This window comes from Arvicola amphibius, chromosome 6 (assembly GCF_903992535.2).
Source record: "Arvicola amphibius chromosome 6, mArvAmp1.2, whole genome shotgun sequence".
NCBI classification, from domain to species: Eukaryota; Metazoa; Chordata; class Mammalia; order Rodentia; family Cricetidae; genus Arvicola; species Arvicola amphibius.
Genome location: NC_052052.2, coordinates 47,140,712 through 47,155,749, shown reverse-complemented (window position 1 = coordinate 47,155,749; position 15,038 = coordinate 47,140,712). Strand labels below are relative to the sequence as shown.

The 15,038-nt window shown below is 43.4% G+C and overlaps 1 protein-coding gene across 1 annotated transcript in view; it reads left to right on the top strand.

Annotated features, from left to right (window-relative positions):
• The window catches only part of Ube2u (ubiquitin conjugating enzyme E2 U), a 62,589-nt gene that overhangs the window by 21,643 nt on the left and 25,908 nt on the right, over positions 1–15,038 (top strand). Inside the window, exons 6-7 of the mRNA XM_042055303.1 lie at positions 4,690–4,738; positions 13,748–13,836. Of these exons, the coding sequence (XP_041911237.1) occupies positions 4,690–4,738; positions 13,748–13,836 (138 nt within the window). The remainder of the gene's footprint in view (positions 1–4,689; positions 4,739–13,747; positions 13,837–15,038) is intronic.

The following is a 15,038-nucleotide window of genomic DNA, read 5'->3' as shown; positions in this document are numbered from 1 at the left end:
CATACATGAGCATCCTTAACTTTTTTCAACTGTTCTCTCCCACTACTCTCCCCTATCTCCTACCTTTCCTTTACTCGTATTACATCGCCCTATTTCCCACCTCCTTGTAGAGCATTTCCTCTGCGTATCATGAGCTGCCTGCTAAGTGTGGCCTGTTTCACCTGACGCAATGATTTTCAGTTGTACTCATTGTCCTTTATAATTGCATAAAAATCCATTGTATATGTAGACCACATTTTCTTCATTCATCTGTTGATGGACACATCTCAATGGGCCCATTTCTTGACTATTACAAATAATGCAGCTATATGTGTAACTATGCCAACAATTCCATGGTATGTTGACTGAGAGCTTTGAGAAATGTACTCGGTTTTTTGGTGAGTCGCCATACTAATTTCTATAATGGTCATTTAAGTTTATATTCCTATAGATGGAAGCTTCTGTCCCACCCAGTCCTGCAACCATTCCATCCCAAAGAAACACACAGATGCTTATCTTAATTATAAACTGTTCGGCCTATTAGCTCAGGCTTATCATTAACTAGCTCTTACAACTTAAATTAACCCATAATTCTTGTCTATGCTTAGCCACGTGGCTTGGTACCTTTTCTAAGTGATGTATTCTCATCTTGCCTTCTCTACATCTGGCTGGTGGCTGACTATCTTTCCTCTTCCCAGAACTCTCTTAGTCTAGTAGCTCCACCTATACTTCCTGCCTGGCTACTGGCCAATCAGCATTTTATTAAACTATTATGAGTGGCAAATCTTTACAGTATACAAGAACATTTATCCCATGCATATTCCTACTGGTGATGAATGAATAAGGATTCCTGTGTTTTGCACTGTTTTTATTTTAATTACTACCTAGTTCACTGATTGTTGTATATCTGTTTAAGTGGTTTAAATCTTTTTGACTTAACTTTGGTAGGTCATATGTATCAAGAATTTATATTTCTTCTAGATTTCCCAGATTTTTGGAAGTATAAGTTTCCAAAGCACTCCCTAATGAATCTCTGTTTTTTTCAGTGGAATTTGTCTTAACCTCCTTTTTTACATCTCTCATTCCATTAATTTGGATGTTCTCTTTATTTTGGTTATTTGACTAGGGATCTTTCAATCTTATAGTTATTTTTCAAAGAACCAACTCTTTGGTTGAATCTATACATTATTCCTTTTTTTCCACTAATTTCTTCCATGATCTTTATTATTTCTTGCCATCTGTTGCTTTTTGGTTAGAATTTGTTTTGTTTCTTCCATGACTCATTGGTCCTTTAGAGAATGTATTGTTCAATCTCCATTTATTTGTGTAGTTTCTGAAGTTTTCTTGCTATTGATTTCTGATTTTACTGTACTATAATTTAATAATATATGAGATTATGTTGACTGCTTTGTATTTGGTGAAGCTTGATTTTTCATCCTAGAATATGATCTACATACTTACAGAAAGTTCAATAGGCTGCTGACAAAAAAAAAAAAGATATTGTTTCCATTGGATGCAATATTCTGTAACTGTTAGTCTGTTTGACCTATAGTATAGATTAACTCTGGGCTTTCACTTGTTGATTTTAAGTTGGAATGAATCTAGAGAGAAGAGGTGGGGAAGAAGGGAAGCACCCTTAACTACTGAGCATCTTGTTGGCCTGGTTTTATCTCTGACTGGATCAGTGGATGTCATGGTCATTCCATCACATCCCATTTGATACTTTTCTTGTTGGTATAGTGTTTCATCAACCTGTCTTGACATTCTTTCTTCTGCTTGATGGAGTCTATTGATATTTTCCAGAGAAATGATGTTGATTCATTGATTTTTTTCTACCTTCAAACTCTCTCTTTTTAAAAATCTTAATCTCAAGAAAACATGAAGTTTTCTTCCACATTACTGCCTTTTTCTTCAATCATATGGCTTATTTCTTATCCATATTCCTGACACTCTCTTCTCTGTTGCTGACTTTCTTCTCTATGTCTGGATTGAACTCATTCACTTGTTTGCACCCTCTCTTAGGTCATTGATCATTTTTACGTAAAATCTTTGAAATTTCCCCCTGAAATCTTCCTTACTTCAGCAGGGACCGAGGAGTTAAGGACTTTTGAAGGAGTCAGTTACCATTTCCAGTTTCTCGCATGTCTGGCTCACAGTATATGTATTGGTTGGTTAGTTAAAGCATACTCTTGGGAACTGAATCCCCAATGATGCTCAACCAGGAGGAGATAAACTCCTGCGCCAGCAGCATCAATCAACAAGACATGGAAATACACTGTGGTGACGTATTTATGTGTGTGTGTGCCTATGTGTGCATAAATCTGCATGCGTACACACGTGTCTATGTGTATCTGTGAGGTGTGTGTGTGTGTGTGTGTGTGTGTGTTGTCACCTTGACAGGATCTACAATTACCTCAGAGACAAATCTCTAGGCTTATCTGTGAGAGATTTTGTAGTGTAGGTAAATTGAGGTGGGAAAAACTCCCCTGACTGCTGAACTAAATAAAATGGAGAAGATGAGCTAAGTACCAACGTTCATCACTCACTGCTTAGTGACTATGGATCCAGCGTGAGCTGCTCCTGCTTAGTGACTGTGGATCCAGCATGAGCTGCTCCTGCTTAGTGACTATAGATCCAGCGTGAGCTGCTCCTGCTTAGTGACTGTGGATGCAGCGTGAGCTGCTTCTGTTAGCTGACTGTGGATGTAACACGAGCTGCTTCTGCTAGGTGACTGTGGTTGCAATGTGAACTGCTACCTCCAGCTTCTTCTTTCTTGCCTTCCTTGCCACAGCGGACTGTGTTTTCAAACTGTGAGCCAAACCAAATCATTCCTTTCTCAAGTTGCTTTTGTCAAGTATTTGCCCAGCAAGGAGATAAGCAAATCTATGACACTTAAACTCAATGGCAATTCACTAATATGCACCAATGACGACAAAGTAACAAACTCCTGTAGCGTGTACTGCGACATTAGGGATGAGTTAAGTGTGGGAATAGTGGATGGCTGAGATGCAAGGAGGGGAAGGGGAAAGTGGCTGGGGGCGGGAAGTCAGCACATGAGAGGAGAGAGAATGTGGAGAATGGTAAAGAACATTATGGGGGGGAGAGAAAGAAAATTGTATGGGAGCGGTGGTTTGAATGAGAATGGCCCTCAGAGGCTCCTATGTCTGAATATTTGCTCCCTAGTTGGTAGAAGAACTGTTTGGGAACAATGAGCAGGTTTAGCAGGTGTGGCCTTGCCCTGTGTGACATTTTAGCCGAAGGGTATCTCCCACGGAGTGTAGGAAGTAACAACAGCACTAAGATGTGTAACAGGCCAAGGACCTGCCTTTGTACTTTCAGGGCTCCCTGAGTGTTGGTTTCTCTGCTGGGGAAAGCTGCTGTGGACTGGGACTTCAGAATTCTCAGGCTCCGCCCCATGAGTGACAACTGCATGACTCCAGAATTTGACCCCCTCCTGACCTCAGGCTCAAAGCCACCAAGCTCCAGGCTCAAAGCCTCCAAGCTCCTTCTTAGTTGATGACCTGTGTTCCTAGACTCCAGGGGTCAGGCTCTCGCCCTCCTCCTCTCCTTCTCCACTTCCTTCTCCTCCTCCTCCTCCTCTGCATCCCAGGCTGAGCTCGCCTCCTGCTGCCTGCCCCTGTCCATCCTCAGAGTCTGGCCCTGCTGTTCTCAGCTGCCCCTCTGTGTCTTCCCTCCCCCCACCACAGGGGCCGGGACAGGCCACTAAAAGTCTTTTCAACCTGTGGGCGTTCCCTAATCTCAGGCCCTTGGGTCACTCAGTTGTTAACAATAGAAAGGCCCACTGCTGCGTGACAAAATGGAATCTCCCCTCCACTGATGCTACTCTAAGGAATCACTGTCTCGCCAACACCTGCAACTAGATTTGATGCTTGTGGGAACCATGGGCTTGTTTTGAAGGTAGGCCTGCCTGTCTGTTCTAGGCCTTCAGGCCTTCAGAGTCCCCTCCTCCACCAGGGACCAAAGCCAAGGCAGCTGTAGTGTGTTCTGCTTGTCTCTCGGTGTCATGGTGTGTCTTTCTATCCCCCCTGATCTTTCCCAGTACCCTTCAGTTCCTTCAAGAATTTCTGAAGCTTTTATCTTTGTTTCTCTCACTGGGATAAAGTCTGTTTTGTTTTGGTTTTTTCCTGTGTCTGAACATCTTTTTCGCGGTCCCTCAGAGGAGGAGTCTTTACTTCTTCCCACTGTCTGTCCTCCACACTGCTGTTCAACCCTGAGTCTCCACGACTGTCTCTGCAGAAGGTGAGCATCCTGCCTCTATTCTGGGCGGGGGAATCCATGTGGTTCTCTGGGGTGAGGGGGGGAAGTGCAGGTCTGTGCTCGCCTCCCCCCCTCCGCCCCGCCCTGTGTCTCCTCTCAGAGTTACTTGGCACCTTGGGGCCCTGAGTTCTTTCTGAAGCACAGCTCCCCTTGCCAGCTCCGCTGCTGTCTGTTGGCCTTTCCTGGTCCCCCAGTTAGGTTTCGGCTTCCCAGGACCTGCCAACACGGTTGCCATTTGACATCTGCTTTCCATCTTGACATTCTTTCTTGTCACTTTTCTTCCACTTCCTTGATGTTGTATGTAATACTTTATTTTTTTTTTAAAAAAAAATCCCTATGCCGTGATTTTATAGAGGCTTTGGAAAGAATGCACATAGCACCACCTCTTCCAGTTCCAAGTCACCAGAACCTTTTTCTATTTTCTCTTTGCAGTAAAGGAGGGCAGCCTAGAGCTTTCTGAAAAGCCACAAAGGTCTATCAGGTAAGTGTTTCTCGATTGGCATCTCTGTTGGTTTTTTCAGCCCAAGCCAATATTAAATGATACTGACTTTACGGTTTGTCATGAAGATATTCCAAAAGATTTACGTTTATTTTATTTATGTGTGTGGGTGGGTGTCTTCGGAGGAGAAAAGCGAGCATTGGTTCCCTGAAGTTGTAGTGTGATTGTGAGCCTCCTGATGCGGCTGTTGGGACGTGAACCCAGATCCCCTGGAAGAGCAGCAAGTGCTCTTAAGTGCTGAGCCATCTCTCCGGCCCCACATTGTTACATCATTTAATTTAGAAAGGGAACCATATATTTCCCTCATAATAAATTTATTTTTAGGAAGAATGTGGGAAATTACTAAGTTCTTTCTATTGAATCTACCTTTGATGTATCTATAATGAACTGATCTGTTTCGTTTCTGTTTATATCTGTTGTATTTGCATTTTAAATGGAACAAAAGTGCTGTCGGTGAAATAAGCATAAACCATTGTAGACCACAAAACTCCAAGAATTTTAGAAGAAGATGTGATTAATCCTAACTCAGAAAACAGAGTCAGGGCCAAAGCCACTGTATCTTTCTTTCCTTCCTTCTTTCTTTCTTCCCTCCCTCCCTCCCTCCCTCCCTTCCTTCCTTCCTTCCTTCCTTCCTTCCTTCCTTCCTTCCTTCCTTTATTTCTTTCTTTTTTCTTTCTCTCTCTCTCTCTTTCTTGTTTTCTTTGTAACAAATTTTATATTTTGATTTTTTAATTGTGGGTGGGTGAGGTTCATATGAGCACAGTGCCCAGATTGGCCAGAAGAGAGTGTCAAATTCCTCCAATGGGGAATCCAAGGGACTGTGAACTTTGCAGTGATTACACGTTGGGGATCAAACTGGTCCCCTGTAAGAGCAGCAAATCCCCTTGAGTTTTGGGCCATCTCGCCAGCCCCCACTGTAAATTTTAAGAAAAAAGCCTGGCAATGTAGCATGACTTTGGCCTTGAGCGTCTGAGCAAGGTGCAGTCTGTAGAGTCTCCTAAATTGTAACTACTTGAAAGAAGTGCGCCAGCCTTTGCTTTCTTGAGCTCTAAACTTAAAGCCAATTAGGTAGTATTGAAGTCATGCTTGATTTAGCCCAGGTTTCCTTGACTATAAGGAAAGTAAACTTGGGCCACTTAAGTCCTGAAACTGTGCTGAAAGATCATGGGCCGTCTAGTGAGTGGTCCATTTGGCTGGGGCTCCCTGAAGGTGCTGCTGTCCACTCAGTCTGTGGGCAAGAGCACCTTCCCCATCCTGATCATACTCTGAGCAGCAGTACACGCATGCCTTCTTGTCATCCATGAAACATGGGTAGCCCTGGGACCGCAAACGTTCTTGCTCCCTGGGACTTAACCATTTGCAGCATCCTTCACACAGTGCCAACATTAACCGACAAGTCTAGAGAGCTTGACCAGGAGATTGTCTCTGGTTTGGTTTCAGCAGTTCCTCTGAACCCAGACAAGGATAAATGACCCCGAATCAGGTCTGGTTTATCAGCCTCACTTTGTGAAACCTTGACTTCTCTAGAGAAGTCTTCAGGTAGGACAGAGTAGGGGCTAGAGAGTCAGGACTTGAGTAGGCTTCGTGGTTCTATTTTATATCATGATGAGATTGGTTGTGTGGGTTTCCATGTTGCCCCCTTGATATGTTGTTCACTGCTCAACTGTGTCTTCTCTCTTTGGGTTACTCGTTCTTTGTTTACTGGTGTTTGTGTCTTCATGTTATATGTGTGTGAGAGAGAAACAGAGAGAGATGGAGAGAGAAAAGAGAGATGGAGAGAGGGAAGAGACATGAAAAGAGGAGAGAGAGAGAAAACAGGTATACATGTGCCATGCCTTGCATTTAGAGGCAAGAAGACAGCTTTGGGGAGTCACTTCTCTCCTCCCTTGGTGAGCAGGGTCTCTCTTGACTCCACTGTACTCCAGAAAGCTGACCTTCGGCTTCTAGGTGATTCTCCTGTCTGACTCTCACCTGTCTTTTAAGAGTGCTGGGGTTACAGATGCAACTATCATGGCAGCCTTTTTCAGCAGGGCTCCCAGGGATTGAACTTGCTGGCCCCTGCTTTTTAACTAATGCATTGCAATGAGTTCTTGCAGTGATTACTCAAGGAGAAATACTGCTCTTAGCAATGTGACATCTAGCCTATTGGTTTGGAGCTTTGCATTAACGTCATGAGCAGGAATGAAAGATCTACATCTGGAAATGTGTTCCAGAGGCATGGCCTCTGAATGCAGAAGACAAAACAAAACTCAAGCATACTCAGATCAATTGCATGGAACAGAGGCAGGGAAGCAGAGGGGTTCTGTTGATGTTGAACTAGGGCGTTCTGTTGATGTCAAACTAGAGGGTTCTGTTGATCCTGAGCTAGGGGGTTCTGTTGATGTTGAACTAGGGGGTTCTATTGATGTTGAACTGGGGGTTCTGTTGATGTTGAACTGGGGATTCTGTTGATGTTGAACTGGGGGTTCTATGAATGCAGAAGACAAAACAAAACTCAAGCATACTCAGATCAATTGCATGGAACAGAGGCAGGGAAGCAGAGGGGTTCTGTTGATGTTGAACTAGGGCGTTCTGTTGATGTCAAACTAGAGGGTTCTGTTGATCCTGAGCTAGGGGGTTCTGTTGATGTTGAACTAGGGGGTTCTATTGATGTTGAACTGGGGGTTCTGTTGATGTTGAACTGGGGATTCTGTTGATGTTGAACTGGGGGTTCTATTGATGTTGAACTAGGGGATCTGTTGATGTTGAGCTAGGGGTTCTGTTGATGTTGAGCTAGGGGGTTCTATTGATGTTGAACTTGTGGGTTCTGTTGATGTTGAGCATGGAGTTCTATTAATGTTCAACTGGTGTTCTGTTGATGTTGAACTGGGGGTTCTGTTGATGTTGAACTGGGGTTCTGTTGATGTTGAACTGGGGGTTCTATTGATGTTGAACTAGGGGATCTGTTGATGTTGAGCTAGGGGGTTCTGTTGATGTTGAACTGGGGGTTCTGTTGATGTTGAACTAGGGGGTTCTGTTGATGTTGAGTTTCTGCAGTCAACTGGGATTTCTGCATATACTCTAGAATGTCACATACGAACTGTGCCACAGTCCTTTTCATGGAAGGGCAGGTACTTTATTCCTGTCTTTAAAATTAATTCACAGATCCTGCCATCCTGTAGCAGACACTATACTCCATGTTGGGGACACACCCCTTTAAATTGTGACCCCCTAAATTCACGAGGCTTGTATTCTAAAACGCAGAGCTCTTCTGCAGGAGAGTAAGCAGGGACAAGGACAGTGTAGGAAACATCTTCTGCCAGATACCCAAGGCCACTGGGCAAATTCTGATAGGATAGCAAAGGAGGAACTTGAGGAATGCCAAGGTCAGAATGAGTTCTACTTAAATGAGTCATCTGAGCAGAACACATACACACAAACACACACGCATACATACAACCACACACACACACACACACACGCACACAGGGCCTTTTCTTTTCTTTATAAACTTCTTTTGGAAGTCTGTACTTTTTTTTAAAAGCAAGTCATGATCTTAGTATCCACACTTTGTAGGTGCAGTCTGGTGTTTAATTGAGCCGTGACCATTAGTTGTTGAGTTGCATAGACACAAAAGCAGATGCAAACCCAAGGAGCCTAGGCAATGTTGAGGAGAAACAGCTTCCTTGACAGCACATGGAATGGGGATGTAGAGGCCTGCTCTCAAGAGGAGCCCAGGCTGAGGGTCATTTCTAAAAGCAGGGCACATGTAACCATGTGCACTCACTGGTGGCCAAGGGGCGACACTAGGCCGGCTGAACATTGGATGGATTGCTCTATCCCTCTCTGTCTTACTAACTCAAGACAGGGTCCCTCACTGATCCTGGAACTTGCCACTGGCTGCCCAGCAAGCCTTAGCTACCTTGCTGTCCAAACTGCAACTGTGTTGGCACTGCAGGTGCAAGCAGCCAGTCCAGCTTTTAAGTGGGTTCTGGGGACTGAGCTCGGGTCCTCACGTGTGGCAAACGTCCTTACCCAGATAGCCATCTTTCCAGTCCTGGTTTAATTATCGTCATTTATAATTCCTGTTCCTATCCCTGAACTAAATGTTAATCCTGATCTCATTTCGAGCTGGGTCTCCGCATGATGTGGTAAGAGCACAAGAGACACCAGGGAGACAAACCCAGGCATCCCCTATGGCAGCCTTCACAGACAGTTATTTGACTGGACCCAGACTGTGATGAGGAAGAAGAATAAGGAACGCAAAGGAGAGAAAGTCTGTAACTAACAAATTTTGCACCAAAACAGAAGTATAATATTATAAGAAATTCAAGATTTATAGGAAGTCTTAAGAGATCATGGGGCTCCAGACAGAAGAATGAGAGACTGGAAAACGGAAGGGCATGGCCAGCTGATGAAGAGTCAAGTTTGAGAGTACTGAGACTTCATCCCCCAGAATTAGATGACAAATACCACTTCCCACAGAGGCATCACCCTTCCTGGCATAAAGAGTAGAAAGCAGGGAAACAGCAAGGAGGCTGCCTGGGGTGAGCAGTGGGAAATGGGGAGATACTTTGGGAAGGCAATTAAGGAGGCCGGTGACTCTGAGTGCTGAGAGGTGCTCAACTTGGCTCTTCTCATGCGTGCTTTCACTGAATACTTATGACCCCTTGAGAAAACTTCTTTCTCTTTCAGCAATGAGGAAACAAGTAGAGGAAGGTCACATAGCTCACCCCTTCACACGGTCAATAAGGAAGTGAGTCAGAGAGTTTGCCCTGCTAATTCCAGCCCCTATAGTCTTAACCATGATGCTAAGAACTAGTTGGTGCTGCAGGAGACATTTCCAACCAGTTAAAGTTTGAGGTGCATGCTGCTTCCATAAAACAGCATCACCATTATTCTCTTCTTCTAGGCAGTGAGCCTGCCTTTTCCCCTTGCTGGAAAATTCTAGAAAAAAAAAATTGTATGTTTTAAATTGCTCACAGATTAAACAGCAGGATGAATCTTGTGCCATTTCGCTCTGTCCCCTGGAAGGAGACTTAGATCTTTATCCAATGTATCCACGCTCAGCATACCCCATGCCCATCGGTCACCCAATAGCCATTTAGGCCATCACAGGCTGCTGCCATATTAAACCTATATCACTTCATCTTTTCACATAGGCATCTGTCAACTCACATTATGACAGAAAGAGTGAGTGCAAGGCAATAAAATAGTGTAAGACACAGAGAGACTATTCTCATTCACTGAACTTTATTATAGTATGTTGTCATAATTGTTCTGTTTCTGATTACTTAGTTTTTAGATCTATTTATTAAATTTTATGCATGTAAATGTTTTGCCTGCATTCATGTATGGGTACCATGTGTGTGTGTGGTGTCTCCAGGAGTCAGAAGGCATCGTACCCCCCCTGGAACTGGAGCTAGAGATGGCTGAGAGGCACCGTGTAGGGTTTGGAATGGTACCCAAGTCCTCTCTGAAAGAGCAACAAGTGCTCTAAACTGTTGAGTCATCTCTCTAGCTCCATGTCCCAGAGCATCTTTTAAAAGGAAAAGGAGAGCTAAGCTGCAACATGCAGCTTGACTGCAATGTGACCAACTGCCACCATGACTTCCCACCCGCCAACTGTGAATAAACCCTTGCCTAAGTTGTTTCTGTGAAATATTTGCTACAGCAACAAGACAAATGACTAATACAGATGTATAGGGACACACACACGTCCACACACAGAGTTTGGTACTACCTGTGATTTCAGCATCCACTGGGGGTCTTGGAATTCGCTCACTGCCTGTGATAAGCAGGGGCTGCTGGGTTTAGCAATCTGTAGAACACATGCTTTCCCGCGTCACCCTCTGCAAAGAAAGCCCTGCTCCCTGGTCCACAGGGGAGTTCCTGCCCTGCCTTTAGAAATGACCCCCAGCCTGGGCTCCTCTTGAGAGCAGGCCTCTACATCCCCATTCCATGTGCTGTTAAGGAAGCTGTTTCTCCTCAACATTGCCTAAGTTCCTTGGGTTTGCATCTGCTTTTGAGTCTATGCAACTCAACAACAAATGGTCACGGCTCAATTAAACACCAGACTGTACCCTTACTGGCTCCTTATAAGTTGGTGTCTACTCAGCCTCTTCTAAGCACTGGTTTAGAGATCGTTTTCCTTAATGGCTTCATCTATTAATCTGTCTCTGTCTCTCTCTTTCTTTTTTTCCATTTCCAGTTTCACCCTCAGACCCCTAAAGGTCATTTTGTTTCCTCTGTCACATCATCACCCGAGTCGGCCTCTGAAATTACACTCATATTTTACTTCAGTACCACATAATGCTGTCTGTTACTAAAAACCTAGTCTTCTGGGCTTCAGAAAAGATTTGACCCAACCAGCCTTCATCTCTCATGCATCAGGTGATTGGCTAATCTGATCTTTCTTCAGCATCATCTTGGTTTCCTCTGTACCTTCTCCCAACCTTTGCTCCCACCCCCGTTAAGTCTCAGTTAGCTCATTACCTCTGTCACTTCGTCTCCTAACTGAGCCTACATTTAGTCTTCTGGAATTTTCCCTGTGTGAGACCCCTGAGGAAACTGTCACTCAAGCCCCAGCTCCTTCTTTACTTTCCTGTTTAGGAACCACTGATGGCCCTCAGTCCTGGTGAACCAAGCTGGTCAGCCAGTTCTAAGCCTTCTCTGCCTACATGTGAAGATCCTGCACCACCAAGCTTCACCCATTGGAACGGCCTTTGGCTTCTCTCAATCTGAACTCTCCACTGAGCTCAACTGCCTCAGCCTTGTCTCTTCTTACTCCAAGATCCTCTGTGTGTACATGCAGGCACACCAGATCCAGGTCCCGAACATGGCTGAGTCTGTCCCCTGAGCCTAGGATGCCTCCTCCCTTTCCACAGACATGTGCCTCAAACGACTCCCTGATGACTGTCAAACAAAAGTTTTATCGTCTTCCTCCAAATTCTTTTGTTTATTGCCACTTCTAAAGAAGTACAGTCAATATATCATGCTATCTAAATGCAACACCTTATTATGGGACTAAAGAAAGCTGTTCTCTTCTCTCTGTCAGGATTATGTGTTATAGCAACAGAATAACACAACTTTACTGCCCAGTATAATTTTTAAAATTTATATTTCCTCCTTTTTCATCATCAGAGATGATATTCAGTATGTTGTTGGTATTGATGGGAACTACAAACATATTGTTTATACCATTTTATCTCCTTGCTAGTTTAGTGGTCTAACTAATTAATTTTAAATATAGTGACTATTATTTTAAAGGACTGTTTCCTCTATATAATTGGAAATGCAAACATTTAAGATACTCTGCTTTGTGTATCCAATCTAACCACTGTTATACCTTTTAGGGTAATATTATTAATTATTCTGAGAAAAAGAAAAGCAATCCCAAAAGGGCTAACAGTTTGAAACTGAACAGGACACCCCTACAAAGAGAGAGGGTCATAGGTTATCCTCAAACAGACAAAAGACAATGAGACGATTGTGCCTAAAGATGGTAATTTTTTTTTCATGAGACAGTGTGTTGACAGTTTCCTTCCTCTTGGGTCATTGTCGTCTGTCAAATGATCTGTGACGGCAAATTGATCTCAAGATTTTCATGCAAGAGACACAAGGCAGCCTTTCATTTTGTTACCCTCTCTGCAAAACGCTGAAACATTTCGGGGGGCAAATTCGTGTTACCTTAGCATATTGTTCGGCCGTGTGAAGCTTGGCAGGCTGTGCTGGAAGCAATATGAGCAATGGTTAATTTATCTTCACCCATTTCAGATATCTACTTATGTATGATTGGAAAAGTAATAACACATTTGAAAAATGTTAGTTTTAAAATTAGGTGTCATAAACTGCTAAATTCATGGATGCACTGATCCATTTAAATATTGCCTCATTAATTTCAGAATTGAGTCAAATACTTAACTTAAGGAACTTACAGTTGACCCCTAAAAATTAATACTAATATTTTTTGACTGAAAATGTTTCTCCTTCCAAAGAATTGAAAAATTAAATTGAAGATCAGATATAAGGGATATTATACCTGATGTTTAAGCTTCTACTTGCACTGGTTAGCTGGTGACTTCACATGGCTGGATGTTATCTCGAAGTAATGACTTATTTACAGAGCTATAAATTGCTGAGCTCAACAAGTTCGTAGTAAAAAAAAAATGCATGCAGATGCAGCGACTTAGGAAGTGGTCTTCAGTTGCCACTTACTGCGTTACTAGAATCTTCTCTCTCCTGTAAGGGCACAAAAACACTAATAGATGGGGATGAGGAAAGAGGGGGCTTCCATGTGGCTAAGATTCTGTGTAAAAGTCAATCTACATTCTGATGCCTTTATTCTCCCTATGAAGAAGAAATAAAAACCATCACACTAAATGGCATTGGTACAATGTTTAAGAAAACTTTACTGTAGAGTGAAGAAAATTACAAATATAATGCTTCCCTTAAAGATCCTTTAGATGCTGGCGTTAGTCTTTTTACAGTGCAGATAAATATGCACATAGGTGGGCATTTCTATTCATTACTGAAAAATTAGACAGTTTGTCTTTTCTGTGATTTTACTTGTCAGTGGTGAATGTGTTTTATTCATCTATTCAATGGGTAATTCTTAGAGAGGTATGTCCAAAGCCAGACCTGATGGCACACACCTGTAATCCCAGCACACAGGAGACTGAAGCAGGATGATTGTGAGTTCAGGCCAGTCTGGGGTACATAGAGGGCAAGACTTGCCAGGGACACACATACCTGGTCTCAAAAGAATGAAAAAAAGGAAGGAAGGAAGGAAGGAAGGAAGGAAGGAAGGAAGGAAGGAAGGGGAAGGGAAAGGAAAGGAAACGTAAGGGAAGGAAAGGAAGGGAAGGAAGGAAAGAGAAGAAAAGAGAAGGAAAGGAGAAGAGAGTATCATAATTTTCAAATCAGCCTCGTTTGATATGATTGTTAGCTGAATGGCATGCTCTGATAATTTTAAAAACAACCTTACAAATTATATTTTGTTTGTATTTTCAGATTAATTAAGAAAATCTCATTTAATGATTACTACAAGACATGGTCTACGATAGCCACATCACAAACAGCAGAACACTCCAGAAATCCATGTAAGCAGATCTAACCTTCTTCTGTGTCCTTCTAATATCGATTAACCTGTGGATCGTTCTGATTGTCTTACTTTTAAAGACTAGTTGACACGTCTCGGCTATGCAAGAGCAATAAGCTGTTTGCTGGCTCTCTGTGCTGTACTAGTCACTCAACAACTGTTAATTCAGTGCCTCATTTGTGTAGAGCCCTGGCCTGAGTCCCCTTAAAAGCCAGAAGAAGAGTAGGCAATTGATGGAGTTCTTAATCTTTTGAGGTTTACTTAACTGCCTTCACCCAAGAAAGGAGAGTTCACAGCAGGGTGGACCTTTCCATTTCAAAGATAGTTATCCCTGAAGTCAGAGCCAGCATGGAGAACAAATGCAGGCAGAAGTGAGAACCCAGGGAGGGCAGTTTGGTTACATCCCTGTAAGGAAGCATTGTCTGGGGATCACAAAGACAGAATGTGAGAGCCGGACAACTGGTTCCATTTTACTGGAGTTTTAGAGTATATGTCTTTATTTTCCTCCAAGTAGGCTATCCAGGCCCCACACGCTTCAGTGAAAATGTGGTTCTGCCCCGGCCATCCAAATGTCAAAGTGGCATGGGCCTCGTGAAGTTAGAAGGGGACTGTGGAGCCCAGAGTCTGCAATGATGTTCCGAAGTCCTTTTCTCCCCTAGCTGTTGCTGCCTGTGCTCTCATTCATGTGCATGCTGCCCTGCGTCCACTAGTCTTAGTCTTTTTCCCAAGGTATTCTGCCTCTTTTCCCGGTGATGACCTTGTTCCCACCCTTCTCCCCATCGCCCTGAAAGGCCTCTCTCGCTGCCTTCCCTTTCATTAGTCAGTGATGCCCAAACCACACCTCTAGCCAGACCCACTTCTGTACCCACAGGCACATGGTGAGGGGGCCAGGCCCTGAGACCCCTCACCTACACATGGTACAGGCATGCCATTCAGATATCCTGAGCCCGGTTCTCCCTGGAGCCCCCAAACCTGTCCCTCCGTCCTTCTCTGTCTTAGGTACTGGGAGCTCATTATTTTTTTTTTATTTTCTTCTGGCTAATAATCCTTAGAACAACCTTATGCCTTTTAATTTATTTTTGCCTTCTTGATTTATCTCTTGTAACATTATAATGCTTCTATTCACCTCTGCCCCCATGGTCACTGCTTTAATTTTGAGTCTCATTGGGCATCATCTCATTGCAGTTGTTTCCTAACTATAGC